This window comes from Callithrix jacchus, chromosome 13, assembly GCF_049354715.1.
Source record: "Callithrix jacchus isolate 240 chromosome 13, calJac240_pri, whole genome shotgun sequence".
Taxonomy (NCBI): Eukaryota; Metazoa; Chordata; class Mammalia; order Primates; family Cebidae; genus Callithrix; species Callithrix jacchus.
In genome coordinates, this window is record NC_133514.1 from 112702508 (window position 1) to 112718966 (window position 16459).

General features: G+C 35.9%; 1 protein-coding gene across 8 annotated transcripts in view; it reads right to left on the minus strand.

The window, feature by feature from the left end:
• RTTN (rotatin) overlaps window positions 1-16459 on the minus strand; it is a 180895-nt gene that overhangs the window by 67746 nt on the left and 96690 nt on the right. For 6 of the 8 annotated variants that reach the window (XM_078346992.1, XM_035271328.3, XM_054244299.2 and 3 more), the window contains 6 exons: window positions 16117-16227; window positions 12279-12437; window positions 10934-11005; window positions 10080-10133; window positions 8723-8912; window positions 4471-4562 (listed from right to left, as the gene is read on the minus strand). In XM_078346992.1, coding sequence (XP_078203118.1) covers window positions 4471-4562; window positions 8723-8912; window positions 10080-10133; window positions 10934-11005; window positions 12279-12437; window positions 16117-16227 — 678 coding nt within the window. The remainder of the gene's footprint in view (window positions 1-4470; window positions 4563-8722; window positions 8913-10079; window positions 10134-10933; window positions 11006-12278; window positions 12438-16116; window positions 16228-16459) is intronic. The other 2 variants (XM_035271327.3, XM_078346995.1) reach the window with 1 other exon arrangement.

Genomic DNA, 16459 nt, shown 5'->3' on the forward strand with positions numbered 1-16459 from the left:
TTAAATATATACAATTTTATTTGTCATTTATAGCTCAAAGCTAAGGGAGAATAAAAATAAAATTGACTCAAATCTTGCTTATAAAAAGAAAAAAAGTCTTCAATGCGTTTGTAAGCAGATTTGGTAACTAAAGACGGTTTCTAAATTATGCTTCAGTGTAAGATAAGCAGCTAAAATTAAGAAAGTCCCTTTGAAATCCCTGAAAATAGTAGCCATTTGCCATATCCAAGTAGAATTGGAACACAAAAACCAGACAATTTGTCATATAAGCCAAAATGCAGCAATGTTCAAAAATGATTTTCTTTGTATCTGCCTTACAGAAAAAAGTGATTTCACTTTTTGAAAGTTAATTCAGAACTTGAATATTTTATTTGTCAAAATGATCTTGTAACAGTTTCATCAACTTCCCTCAAAAGCAGTACTGGTGCCAAAAAAAGTTTGATTTTAAAAAGGTATAAAGGGAGAAAATAAGGATTGTAGTGTGAAAAAAATAAAGTACAAATATAGCCATGCTTTTAAAACATGGGAAATTATAAGATGTGAAGGTTTTCTATGAGATTCTAAGTTCCATGTTTTCATTTTAAGAAATAATACTTTTCTCTATATGCCCAAGAGAAGAAAAGCTTTGGCATGCTTCTCAATTTGTAATCATTAATTCTAACCAAATTATAACAAGAAGTTTAAATCACTGTAACTAATAGATTCATAATTCAAATGGATGTGTAAAATATACTTAAAAAAAGAAAGTTCAGAAAATTCCTCTGAAGGAAATGAGCAGAAGATGATAGACAACTCTTGCACATCTAAGGAAAAGACCGCTTAAAGGGACAGATCATCACCACAACATAGTCACAGTCCCTGTGCCGTCCTCTGTGAAATTTAAGAGTACAAATTCCCAAGAGCTTGTCTCACTTGTATTTTCCTCCTAACTAAATACATAAGGTTGTTAGACTCTCGGTAATCCACAGGTGGCTGAAATTTATTTAAACAGAGTATATCATTTTCTTTCTCTCTCCACCACCACACAAACTGCCACCTCCTCAAGCTTTCCTGGGGTCACCACACTGGAAGTCTGTATATGTCCTAACAGTGATGCCTATGTCAAAACTATCTTTATTTTAAAAAGCCCCTTGGATCCATCACTGCTAAAACTGTCCTCTGGCTACTCTTCATTCTATAAAACAATTTTAACTACCATCAAACGAGTGCCAATGCTATTTTGCTCATATCAGTTGTAATGTTTCATGCCATTCCATGCTGCTGAAATACCCTTTTATCTTTATCTTTATAGCTATTATATCTTACCTCTTCAAATCCAAAAGCTGACTCAGTTTTCTTAACTAACTCCTATCTGATCAGTCAGGTCACCAAACTTTAGCTTTCCCTCCCACATTCTACTCCAAACAACCTCTTGCATTTTCTGAATGTTAATGCCTTCAGTACCACACAACTTTATATTCAGTTACTTTCTAATTATACTTTACCTTCTCATGCAGACTTTTATCATTTAAGTGGTCACTGAATCCTAAGGAATATTTGAATCTTTTCAGCCCCTTGCAAATGTGTCCATGTGTATAAAAGAGAAGGGGATAATATTTTAAAGCCCATTTAAATTGCCATGTCCTACACAAAATCACTTCTCATTTCATCATTTCTTCTAAAGAAATCTCACTGCCCCTTGACTATAACATCTTTTATGGGATCAATCACATCTGGCCTTAGAGTGAAGGAAGGGGCAAACACACTTCTGGACTCAAAAGAATGTTCTACCATCTACTATGCTAGGAGTGGGACTTCACTCCATACCCAAATTTCCCCTTTTGCAAGATAATAACAATGCTTTTCAGGGTTTTTTTGTTTGTTTTTGTTTCTTTGAGACAGAGTCTTGCTCTGTCGCCAGGCGCTGGAGTGCAGTGGCGCAATCTCAATTAACTGCAACCTCCGCCTCCCAGGTTCAAGTGATTCTCCTGCCTCAGCCTGCCGAGTAGCTGAGACTACAGGCGTGCACCACTGCACCCAGTTAATTTTTGTATTTTTAACAGAGATGGGGTTTCACCATGTTGAACAGGATGGTCTCGATCTCTTGACCTCGTGATCTGCCCACTTTGGCCTCTCAAAGTGCTGGGATTACAGGCATGAGCCACTGTGCCCGGCCCAGTTTTTTTAAGACTATGAAGTATAAAAATTCTCTTTCAATGTTAAGAAAAACTAAAATCAGCATTCATTAAATCTGTGCTCTGAAAGTTTGAAAGTATCACATATTTCACAAAGAAAGGCTCAAAAAGAAAAAAATTACATCTCCCACATATTCTATTTTGACAACTGTTAAAAAAAATAATAATACAGACATGTTCTACTCAGGAACAACAGGAAAGACCAAATTTTGGTCATAAAACTGTTACTGCACACAGGTATGTAAGAGACCTGTCCATCTTGGATACCTCTCAGAAGTATAAATGCGATTTCAAGAGGAAAAACACCTAATGGCTGAATCCTCCTACCCTAGAGAAAGAGAATACTGAGTTGATAGAGGCCATTCCTGAGGAAGCATTTATAAGGCCGATGCCCCCAATCTAACAGTGACACTCTGCTTACTCTATCTGTACTTTATAAAACATACAGGACCCAACAATCCTTACAAAGCTTGCCAAACAACTGAACTAATATTCATTAGATAACAGCACGAAAGTCCCTAACTTGGCATTAACAGCACAAAACGGATAGTGACCCAGGAGGAGCATGCTGGATGATTAGACCCAGATCAAAAGATGATGTTTTCCTTGGAAAGACAAAACAGAAAAACCAGCCAATCAACCAATAAAAGATTGCGTTTTTTTCTCAATTCTGAGATAAAACGAAGATATAAAAAAGCGGATAAGCTGATTAATAAGATATAGATCCACTCGACTTATACCTTATTTTGTAACTTAAACATTTTCTAAAAATGAGAAAGTATGACTTGGTCTAAGCACTGGCACCTTTAGTTGAAAGTATTCCTGGCATAGATCATTGTGGGTATGGTAAAGAAAATACGACAACTAGCAGAATTAGGATACTAAGACTATTTTTGTAAATAAAAGTCACCCATTCTAAAAATTGTTTGGAACCCCCCAAAAAAGAAAGTAAAAAGTAGACATGTTTTCTTGTATAGGATAAATACAACTTGAGTGCTCACCACAAAATAGCTACGATAACTCAAAGTTAATTAGAACAATCACTATTTACTGAATACCTACTAAAAGCAAATAACTGAAGTATGTACAAAGGTTTCTAGGCTAGTCTACAGGCTTCTGACAAATAGGTTAACCTAAGAAAATTTACTTTTAAGCACACATTCATGTTGTCCTTCTGGAACTAAATAACCAATTAATGCATTTCACTTCGGCATTTATATTATTACTCTTGTTGAGACAAAGGTACACACTATCTCCACGTTGGAAAGGAAAGCATGACATCTAGTGGAACTCGGGTAATCATCTTAGTTTTCCACATGAAGGTTGGATGTAGCACTAAACATAAATACTTCCCTTGAATCTAGGGAAAAAAGACTTAAAACTGTAGCAAAAGGTATCAGTCTCTTAGGAAGCTAAGAGACTGACTAAACATAACCTTTACATTATCATATCTATATAACAATTATTGTTCTCATATTATTTTTGTTCCTGGAAACAGATTCATCAAACCCTCGTCTTCCTAATATGTTCTATAACATAGTAATTATTCCAAAAACTCTTTAAAATTAAAGGTAATGCTATCCAGTTGAGAATAAATGATTCTGTATGTTTATAAATAACTGAAAAGCTAGCATCAATCATTACTCATAAATACTTAGTGTTTCAAACTTTTCTGCAGAAAAAAGCAACTAATGAATGAATGAAAGGAAGGAAAGAAGGCATGCAGACAGGCATATATAAATTTCAGGTACTCCAGATAAACTTCTATGTAATGCAAGTATTTAGAAGCGTGTTCAAGTTGTCAGCACCACATTGGAACATTTGAATGTTCTTCACATTGCCCTGCCTTAAGCACGATCTCAGGGTAATCACGCATTTTTAATCATATGCAACCTGTTCTCTTCTAATACTAATGATAAACACATTTTCACACTTTTGTACTATCAAAAAGGAGAGGAAAGAGAGGTTGAAAATTCTCAACTAAAGGGATATTCAGTGTAGCTATACTGTTGCAAGGCACACCCTTGTTCAAACTCCAATTCTGCTACCTACAGCACTAATGATCACAGTTACTTTACTTCAGAGTGGCTTGCACTCACAGAAAAGCAAAATAAGTATCTATAATGTATGGCTGATGTGCAGGTTATATACAATAATTTAGCAAAATTCTGCAGACAGCATGTCAAATAAATCATAGTTGTTATAACCTTACACTTTGTATTCTTATCTTTCGCACCATGCAAATTCAAATTTTTTCAGATTCAAAATGAAGCGCTTATGCATTCTTTGCAAGTACCGTTGTTTCTGAGGTGGAGAGAGAACTTGGATCTGGATCCTCACTGGATATCCTAGATGGAGGCCTCCAAAACTTGAATGAGTCATCTAAACCTGCAACAAAGAGAAAACTGTTAACCCTCCTGGGAACTGTAACAATTAACTAAAATTTGGGAGGCTGAGGCGGGTGGATCACGAGGTCAAGAGATGGAGACCATCCTGGTCAACATGGTGAAACCCCGTCTCTACTAAAAATTACAAAAAATTAGCTGGGCACAGTGGCGCGTGCCTGTAATCCCAGCTACTCAGGAGGCTGAGGCAGGAGAATTGCCTGAACTCAGGGGGCGGAGGTTGTGGTGAACCGAGATCGCGCCATTGCACTCCAGCCTGCGTAACAAGAGCGAAACTCCGTCTCAAAAAAAAGACTACTCATTATGGGAAACCAATTCAAAACTAAAGAAAAAAAAAATGTATATGGATTTAGCTTCTGAGATAGACCATTTTTAAAAAAACAAATGTAAAAGTTGTTTGTTGTTTGTGTGTGCATAAGAATCACTGAGCGCTTGCTAAAGCAGTTGCTGCAGCCCCAACCCCAGAGGTTCCAATACCCCAGGTCAGAGTGGAAGCCCTGAATGTGCATTTCTAACAAGTTCACAGAAGATGCCAATGCTGTTAGCTTGAGCCATGCTCTGAGTAACAGATCCAGAGAAATTTGCACGATTAAGTCAGTCACTTTTCTAATAGGGATAATTATTTAAAATGTTCAAAACTTCATCAGATGTCATTTTCTTGATTCCTCCAAGATGTAACAGAAAAGTAAATCATAAATTCACACTCAATAATTTGGGATAAAGGAAATTCATGTCTTCAATTTACTCTTAAATGGCTCAGAAAGGATACAGAGAGATCACACATTTCCGTTTATACACATATACACACATGAAGCAGAAAGTAAATATAGTAAAATGTTAACATTTGAGAATTTTCTTCTACTATTCTTGAACCTTTTCTGTAAGTTTCAATCTATGGCAAGATTCTAAAAAATTACTTTAAAATGAATTTACAAATACAAGCTATTTACAGTATTAAATTACTATTTATTATGAAATGTATTTTATTATTTTTATGTGCTCAGATCTTATACTCAGCAAATCTAAGAGAACCTACAAACAAAAGGAATAAACAGGTTTCAGGAAAATACTGTGACAAATGAGAAACATACTAAAATAAACAGCTTGCTTTTTTTTTTTGAGACGGTGTTTCACTCTTGTTACCCAGGCTGAAGTGCAATGGAGCGATCTCGGCTCACCGCAACCTCCACCTCCTGGGTTCAGGCAATTCTCCTGCCTCAGCCTCCTGAGTAGCTGGGATTACAGGCACACACCACCGTGCCCAGCTAATTTTTTGTATTTTTAGTAGAAACGGGGTTTCACCATGTTGACCAGGATGGTCTCGATCTCCTGATTTCGTGATCCACCTGCCTCGGCCTCCCAAAGTGCTGGGATTACAGGCGTGAGCCACAGCGCCCAGCCAATAAACAGCTTTTGATACATGGGCAAAATAAATTACAAAATGTAGTGGGAAAAGGTCTCATTCACAAGAAGGATGAAAAAATTTACATTACCTAGAAATGAAAGCTCAAAAAAAGTTTAAGACATTAATAGAGAAAGAAACTATAAAACTGTACTGATAGGCATAACATAACTTGGTATTGATGGAACATATCTCAAAATAATAAGAACTATTTATGACAAACCCACAGCCAATATCATACTGAATGGGCAAAAGTTGGAAACATTCCCTTTGAAAACTGGCACAAGATAAGGATGCCCTCTCTCACCACTCCTGTTCAACATAGTATTGGAAGTTCTGGCAAGGACAATCAGGTAAGATAAAGAAATGAAGGATATTTGAATAGGAAGAGAGGACATCAAAGTATCCCTGTTTGCAGATGACATGACTGTGTAGTTAAAAATCCCCAACGTCTCAGCCCAAAATCTCCCTAAGCTGATAAGCAATTTCAGCAAAGTCTCAAAATACAAAATCAGTGTGCAAAAATCACAAGCATTCCTACACACCAATAACAGACACACAGAAAGCCAAATCATGAGTGAACTCCCATTCAAAATTGCTACAAAGAGAATAAAATACCTAGGAATACAACTAACAAGGGATGTGAAGGACCTCTTCAAGAACTACAAACCAATGCTCAAGGAAATAAGAGAGGACACAAACAAATGGAAAAACATTCCATACTCATGGTTAGGAAGAATCAATATCATGAAAATGGCCACACTGCCCAAAGTATAGATTCAATGCTATCCCCATCAAGCTACCAATTACTTTCTTCACAGAATTGAAAAATCCACCTTAAACTTCATATGGAACCAAAGTGTCCGCATAGCCAAGACAATCCTAAGCAAAAAAAAAAAAAAAAAGAAAAACAAAGCTGGAGGCATCACACTACCTGACTTCAAACTATATTATAAGGCTACTATACTCAAAACAGCATGGTACTGGTACCAAGACAGGGATATAGACCAATGGAACATAACAGAGGCCTCGGAAAGAACGCCACATAACTACAACCATGTGATCCTTGACAAACCTGACAAAAACAAGCAATGAGGAAAGGATTCCCTATTTAATAAATGATGTTGGGAAAACTGGCCAGCCATATGCAGAAAGCTAAAACTTCATGCCTTCCTTATACCTAATACAAAAATTAACTCCAGATGGATTAAAGATTTAAACATGAGACCTAAAACCCTAAAAATTCTAGAAGAAAACCTAGGCAATACCATTCAGGACACAGGCATGGGCAAGGACTTCATGATTCAAACACCAAAAGCAATGGCAACAAAAGCCAAAATAGACAAATGGGATCTAATTAAACTTAAGAGCATCTGTACAGCAAAAGAAACTATCAATAGAGTGAACTGGCAACCAACAGAATGGGAAAATATTTCTGTAATCTACCCATCTGACAAAGGGCTAATATCCAGCATCTATGAAGAACTTACACAAATTTATAAGAAAGAAAACCCCCATCTAAAAGTGAGCAAAGGATATGAACAGACACTTTTCAAAAGAAGACATTTATGTGGCCAACAAACATATGAAAAAAAGCTCAGCATCAATGGTCATTAGAGAAATGCAAATCAAAACTACATTGATACCACCTCTCACGCCAGTTAGAATGGTGATCATTAAAAAAAATCAGGAGACAACAGATGCTAGAGAAAATGTGGAGAAATAGGGACACTTTTACACTGTTGGTGGGTGTGTGGATTAATTCAACCATTGTGGAAGACAGTGTGGTTATTCCTCAAGGATCTAGAAGTAGAAATACCATTTGACCCAGCAATCCCACTGGATATATACCCAAAGGATTATAAATAATCCTACTATAAAGGCACATGCACATGTATGTTTATTGCAGCACTATTCACAATAGCAAAGGCTTGGAACCAACCCAAATGCCCATCAGTGATGGACTGGTTAAAGAGATTGTGGTACATATACACCAGGGAATACTATGCAGCCATAAAAAATGATGAGTTCATGTCCTTTGAAGGGACATGGATGAATCTGGAAACCATCATTCTCAGCAAACTGACACAAGAACAGAAAACCAAACACCACATGTTCTCACTCATAAGTGGGTGTTGAACAATGAGAACACATGGACACAGGGAGGGAAACATCACACACCGGGGCCTAGGGGATGGGGGTAAAGGGGAGGAGTAACAGGGGGTGGGAGGATTGGGGTGGGATAGCATCAGGAGAAGTATCTAATGTAGATGACAGGGCAATGGATGCAGCAAACTACCACCATGGCACGTGTATACCTATGTAACAAACCTGCACAATCTGCACATGTACCCCAGAACTTAAAGTATAATAAATAAATTTTTTTAAAAAAAGAAACTATAAAACTGTACTGATGGGCATAACTTATGAAACATTAATAAGATGTCAAAAATGATTTCTATCAAGAATTTATAACATAGAAAAATGCTTGGCAATATTTAATGAAAGAAGGAAATACAAACATGTACATAGATATTAACATAATTACATAAAACAAAGAAAGCTATACAGAAAAAGAAGACTGGAAGAAAATATATCTATCTGGGTGGTGAAATGGAAATGAATGTTTTCCCTGCATACTTTTCTTCATTTTTCAAATTTTTTAAACAAATATATGTATTTTTACCAGTTTTTAAAAGTTAAATATTATAAAAATAAAAATATAAAGATATTGTACTTACCATTTAAATCACTGCCTTCTGAATTTCTATCAAAAGCAGAAAAATTCAAATCAAACATACACCGCCCTAGGTAACAATGTTTTACCATCTGATTCAAATGTTCATAAAAATGGCAATGATATAAAAGAGCCTGAAGGGCAGGTTTTCCAATGAGTGACAGGCCAGAGTCCTCATCATGGACACAGGGCCCCTGTAGGAAAATAGGGGAAGAAGAAGGAGACACTGACTTATCAAACAATTTCTTTAAAAAAGATCCATTTCTCCTCTCAAGGAAATGAATGGGTCTCAGATGCTACCATCTCCTTCCACTCTGCTTCTGTCCTTACACACTTACAGTAGCCTGACCTAGGACAAAAATGTTCCAAGCCTTTGCTGCCTAAACATCCACTGAAGGCACAAAGCTGATATCTCTCTTGAGGGGCCATTTCATTTAAAATGTTTCTATGAAATGATCAGCTTTAACCAAGAAATCATGTACTTGAGCCAAAAACACAATAAAAGCAGTATTTTTCAATTTACATATCATGTAAAATAACAGGTGTTAAAATATATGAAATAAGGTGGTCCAAGTAGTTATGTTTGCAATTATTTTTTATACCTATCACTAAGCCAGATAAAATGAAAAGGTCCATCAATATCTAAGGCAAAATTTGCCACATTACTTCCCACTGAATTAATCCTGACGAGGAAAACACACACACACACACACACACACACACACACACACACACACGAACTGCCACCAGGAGGCTGAAAAGAATCTGTTATTACATAATTTTTTCTCTTTGCATTTTTCCTCAATACTTTGCATTGTCACTTACTACTTTTCCTGGAATATCTAATAGCAAATATCAAGCAATGAGGATTGGTTTAAAATTTGCAAACAATCCCATCGTTAGTTTATAAATATTTCTGTTTTCTGGGAAATGATAATAAAGTTAAGATTTTAAAACAGGCAATAAGAAAGAGAAAAATAAAAGACAGCAAACATAAATCTAACAGCCAACGAAAAAGATATGGTCAAAACATATTCTAAGTTTCCCTTTAACCATAAGATTTGTGTGTGTGTCTCTTCTTTCACCACCCTCCCCATCATCAAGAAAAGACAGATATTTTAACTTACTCTTCAGAAAGATAAAGGAATTCACAAGTTAAAGACACAATTAAACTAACAAGGTTATTTGTATTAACACTCTTCTTAAAAACATTTATACACATCACTATAATTAAAACTCTTATTTCAATATTCAATGTCTTTTATGACTATGAAGTTGTTATTGTTGTGTTTTAATCAATCTACCAACATTGTGAGCTTACTCTTCCTAAACAGAGCAATTTATACAAGAAATAAGACTACCGTAAGGAACAGCCAGCACATGGTGGACATTGTCGTTATTTTAAATGTAGAGGTCTAGAAGAATCAGGTAAAATAGAAATACAAGGAGAATGGGGTTATGTGGTTGTTTATTAACCAAGGTATATTTGTTACAGGCAATGGGACCCTTTAATGCATTACCTTATCTAATGATATACAGTAAAGCATTCATTCAAAAACACAGAGCCAATTTTCACAGCTTCAGGAAATTCTATCTTTTAAGTAAGTTACAACATACTTACACGCACAAAACATGCCAAACATGCAAGAGATTTACAATAAACTGCTTAACATCACAAATTAGATCCCTTATTATAATAATACAGGGAAGTAATTAACAAATAAGATAAGAATTGTGTTGTTAATATCAACACATAGCTACAAACTTGTTTATCATTACTAAATAGAAAAGTCATACAGTGAAGTGAGTAAGAGACTACCTAGACTCAAAGCAAAGGTGCACCACTCACTAGCTGTGTGATTTAGGGCAAATTATTCAAACTCTCCGTTCAAAAGTTCCTAAACTTAAAAAACGAGGATAGTAACAGCTCACAACTCAAACAATTATACAAGTTACCATGTTTTACATTTCTAGAAGAGTGTCTAAAATATAGTAAACATCATGTCAACTATTAACATTTAATATTATTTTGAACACTACAGAGGAGAATTTTTAAGTATGGTCAGCATAAGAAAAACTCTATATTCTGTTTTAAGAGAATATATAGTACATTGTATATGGTTTCATCAGAAATGAAATATACTACTTATGCTGAAATTTATCACCAATTAATTTGAAATATCTACTAGGTTGATAATTATTTAAAATCACCCACCTGCCAAGTATAATCCTTTATAATTTCTGTAGGCATTGGAATTACAAGGAGATTCTGAAGAATAAATGCAGCCTGAAAATTAAAAAAAAAAAAAAAAGTCAATACTGCCATCTTGTTGTCATCTCTGAAATAACCAATATACTGTAATGTATAGCAAAAGACTTATCTCTGGTTAACTGCACATGCTGAGAGGTCATTATGAGAACTGTCAAACTGTATTTCTTGTTAGGTGATGACCTTGGTAGGTAATGACCTAACAGTATGTGAAATTATTTCATCAGAAAATATATATTTTCCTATTTCAGAATTCAGCTTTATTACAAAATGATTTGTATAATATAAACTCTTCTGGGAGCATTTACAACATATACTTTTGAGGTTTCTACTGTCCCCTTTAAAATTACACACACACCCCTCTCCCTGCTCTTTCTCCCTTCTTTTATACAGACTCTTTTCAATAAAAACTTGCCAACTAGAAATACAAACCACAAATGTCCAACTTGACTGACTGGATCCTGCAGATGATCAAATTAAATAATCATACAAATAGGAGCACTGATTGTCTACTTAATGAAAGATGATATAACCATAATGGGAGAATGACAGGATTAACAGGGCGGTCTCAGAAACTGGCATTTCAAAACCATGGTAACTAGAAGTGATAGAAAAGCTTTAAAGTTGATAAATCAAGAAGAAGCTGTAAATATAAACATTACCACTTAAAAACATGAAGTCAAATGGCAAGAAAACTAGCCTTTTGAGCTTGGAACTGGGGACTGTCTAATGGTGGACTCAGGAACTGCTGTTTTTTTTTTCATAAGCCTCTAAGTACAATTTGATTATTGTTTTAAAACTACTTACATGAATCATTACTTTAATAAAAGCAGCAATAAAAAAACAAACTATTTAGAAAGACTTAAAATAGGGTTTATTTTTCCCTCTCATGTTATAACATGATAAATACAACAAAGAAAGGTATTTTGACAGCCTCTTATCCATATTAAAGCTTCATAAATAGGAGACCCGTAAATGCTGAGATAACATAAAAGTAATTTTTTCCTGTGAACTACTTTTCAATGCATAATAAAATAAAAGAGTTCACATTAAAACGTAGTATATTCTGATTTGATCTTATCGGAAGGAAGAACTCCAGTTTTTACTGTGAAGTAACACCTTTTAAGTCCTCTACTGTCATTTTGTTTGGGTTTTGTCACAGGTGGAAGAGAAAATGGTCAGTGGTCAGTCCACCATGTTGATCGGGAGTCACGCATCGCTTATGGACACTATCACAAAGAATTTCTAAGGAAAAAAGGAGAGAGAGTGCTAAAAAAAAAAACAGACATACCTCCCGGCGCACCATACTACATTCAGACTGGTCCAGAAGAATGTTCACCACAGTTCCCCAGAGCCCCCCAGAAATGTTCTGACAACTGTTTGCCAAGGCCACACAGCCAGTTTCAAGGGTGGTCAGTGCTGATCCTAATCCCAGTGAAGTGAATCTCACCTGTTCAAATTAAAGAGAAAGTTGTTGAATCAAATGACCCTTTTTCCTAACATAAAAAAATTCTTAGTTTTTCTGGTATATAAAATATCATACTTTAAAAAATATACAGCATTGATTTTATGATCCTAAATTATAAAAAACATCTATAGAACACAGTGTCCTATAAGTTTATGAATGAATAAAAATCCCATTCCATGATTCAAGGAAGCAATAATATAGGAAAAATGAAATATAACCAAATTTCAAAGCAAATTAAAACTGGGTATAAAAAGAAGCATAAAATTTATAGTTTGCAAGCATTTTTCTAGGGAAAGCATAGGGCACTTACCTTTTATGAACACAATTTCAATTTATTCTTCATCCTTAAAAAAGGCAGCTATTCTTTGTTCTACCTTTCTTAATTTTTTAGTGTTTATTCCAAATAAATGGTTTTAACTTTCTTAAAACTTCTAAACAAATAGGCAATTATCATTTTACAAAGCATTTCGTATTTTCTTCAAAAATTATTTTAAGAGAAAAATGTTTCCAAGTAAGATTGGCATGGTATAACATGCTTGCTGTAGAATCACTGCTGTTCAAGCCACACATGTTGGTAAATTTCTGAATTCTAACCTAAATATATAGTTTTAATGACCACTACAGGATTAAAAAAAAAAATGCAGTCATAACATAGTCAAGTAGTAAGTCCAAGTTTAATGTGACTAAAAAATGTATTTCAAATATTTCTATAAATAAGGTTTTATTATAATAGCATCTAATCATTTCTTGCTTGAAATCAGTGAACAACTGACTAAAACTGGAAAGTTATTTAATAATACAGAATTTTATACTGTAATGCAAATGCAATTTTGGCATTTAGTTTCATTACATGAGACACTTATATGTCACTTAACTGTAATTTCCAGATCCTTCTCAACAGTTTCAAAATGGCTAAGCCTCTCCAATAATTTTCCACTCTTCTGAAAGTAACAGATACTTTAACCTTGTCTCTTTTATATTTTCAATCTATACTCTAACAAATTTGATTGAAAAGGAGGGTGCTGGGCACTGAACTCTGTCTTCTCAAAACTCCTATGTTGAAGCCCTAATCCCCAGACTGTATTTGGAGATAGAGCTATTAGAAGGTGACTACAGTCAAAAGAAGTTATACGGGTGGGACCCCGCTGCACTAGGAATGGTGGGCTCAAGAAACAGAGAAATCTTTCTCCACATGCATGCACCAAGGAGAGTCACGTGAGCACACAGCGAGAAGGCAGCCATCTGTAAACCAGAAACGAACCATGCTGACATTCTGATCTTGAATACAGCCTCCAGAACTGCAAGGAATACATTTCTGTTTGTAGCCACGCAGGCGATATTTTGTGATGGAAGCCTGAGCACACTAACACAGATTTTGGTACCAAGGAGTGGGGATGCTGCTGAAACAAATGCCTCAACACATGAAAGTGACTTTGGCACTAGGTAATGGGCTAAAGGCTAGAAGAGTTTTGAGGTTCATGCCAGAAACGTAGACCTCGGCAACTCTCATGAGATCTCAGACAAAAATGAGGAAAGCGTTATTTAAAAAAGGTTATTTGAGGAAAGGCAATCCTTGTTATAAACTGGTAAGAAAAGTGGTTGAGCTGTGGTCATGTTCTAGTGTTTTGTGGAAGGCAGAATTTGTGAGCAATGAAATTGGATATTTAGCTGAGAAGATTTCTGAGCAAAGTGTTGAAAAAGTGGCTTGGTTCCTCCTGATTGCTTATAGCAAAATGCAAAAGGAGAGAGATGAATTAAAGAAGGAATTAAGAATGGGTAAGCAAAAAGAAAAAAGAACAAGATTTGAAAAATTCTCAGCCTATCCGTGCAAAAAATGAGAAGCTTGTTTTAAAGAGAACATGGAGGGTGTGGCTGAATAATCATTTAAGAAAGAGATCACGGTTGCAATTCATGGACTTAATCAGACATCTCAGCAGAAGCCAGAAATAGAGATGGGATTATATCAGCAAAGACATTGCTAGTTTGAACTAAAGAGGACAGAGAAAGATGCACAGAATGAAGGAAAGCTGTTGGACCTCCTGGAACCTATAAGCAAATATGTGCTACAGTGGTCCCTTCCTTATCCATGGGGAATACATTCCAAGACCCCCGGTGGATGCCTGAAACCACAGTTAGTGCTGAGCCCTGTAACTACTATGCTTTTTCCCCACACATAAATATCTATGATAAAGTTTACAAATTAGCACAGTAAGAGATTAGCAACAATAACTAAAAATAAGTTAGAACAGTTATATCAACATGCTGTAATATAAAATGTATGAACATGGTCTCTCTCTCAAAAGATTTTATTGTATTGCACTCAGCCTCCTTGTAATGATGTGAGATGATACAATGCTTCCATAAACAGAATAGGTGAGGTGAATGACGTAGGCATTGTGAGGGAGTGTTAGGCTACTATTCAGGCTGCTTTTGGAAAAGGAAATCTCTGATAAGGGAGGACTACTGTATTAGTCAATGAAAGGTAAGAGTGACCCAAAAAATGATTTAGAGATCACCAGGCTGCCCTCCCACCACAGGACTGGGGGACGGCTTTTCCTCCTGGTTTTAAGTACCTCTCTGACTTCAGTGGGCCAGGGTGATGACCCTGTCCAGTGCTTCAGGGAAAGGGCTGCCCTTGAAGATACCTTTATAGGCAGGGCTCTTGAAGAGACCCAAAGCGATGAGGTCACCCCATAGAGCCATCTAGATGCTGTCACCTTGGTGGGCCTGTAAGGCACAGCATTGAGCCCAAGAACATTATCCTCGAGCATTCAGATCTGACGGAATTTGCTTTGTGAGGCTTTGGACTTGCCCAGGATCCATCATTTCTTCCTTTTTTCCCGTTTCTCCCTTTTGGAAGGGGAATGTCTATCCTACCATCATCTTTTGGAAGCACATAACTTGAATGGTTTCACAGGTTCACACCTGGAGAAGAATTCTGTCTCAGGAGGGTTTATCTAGAGACTTATCCATATGTGGCTTAGATGCTATTTAGAAGAGATTTTGGACTTTAGACTTTACAGTTGATTTTGGGATAGGTTAAGATTTTTGAGGTTGTTATGGGAGAATAAAAGCATTTTGCATGGAAAAAGAATATGAAGTTAAAAGGTCCAGGGGTGGAAAGCTATGAACTGAACGGCACCCCTCCAAAACTCATATGTTGAAGCCTTTATGCTCGAGTGACTACATTTAAAAATACGGCTTCTAGGAGATAATTAAGGTTAAATGAGGTCATAAGGGAGCAGTACTATCTCAGTAAGACTGGCAACCTTATAGTAAAAAAAAAGAGACAAATCTGTTCTATACCACCCTCCCTCCCCTGCCCCACATGCACGGACCAAGGAAAGGCCATGTGAATATACAGCAAGAAGGCAGCCATCTATAAGCCAGAAGAAGAGCCCTCACCAGAACTTGACTATGTTGGCACCCTGATCTTGGGCTTTCAGCTTCTAAAACTTCTATGAGAAAAGAAGTTTTTGTTGTCTAAGTCACCTAGTCTATGGTGTTTTGTTATGGCAACCTAAGCTAAATCAGGGCTTAAATAAAATATAAGGTAGAGTCACTAAAATAATCCCATAATATAAGTATGTATATATATTTATGGTTTGTGTCATTTGTTTTTAATCTAAACACAATAAACTTGATTCTCCTTCACACTGACCTCTGGGTCCCGATCAACCCATAATGGAATCAGCCAAGCCAATCCTTGTTGAGTAGAAATATGTTCTTCACCATGACTACCCAAAGGCAAGAACCAAAGTGACATCCACTCCTACTGGGAAAAAGGGGAAACAGAAATACTTTAGGTAAGTTTCTAAAAATAAAATGCAGGAAGGTTAAAACAATTCTGAATTTTTAATGAAAGAACAACATAAACATGTATTTTAGACTTGGTTTTAATCCCATTATTCAGCCAAAACACGGCAAACAAAAAAAAACTTGTTTCTCTTTAAAAAAACATAACAATATTTTTGACAGAAGCTATTTTTCCCATGATTTAGACA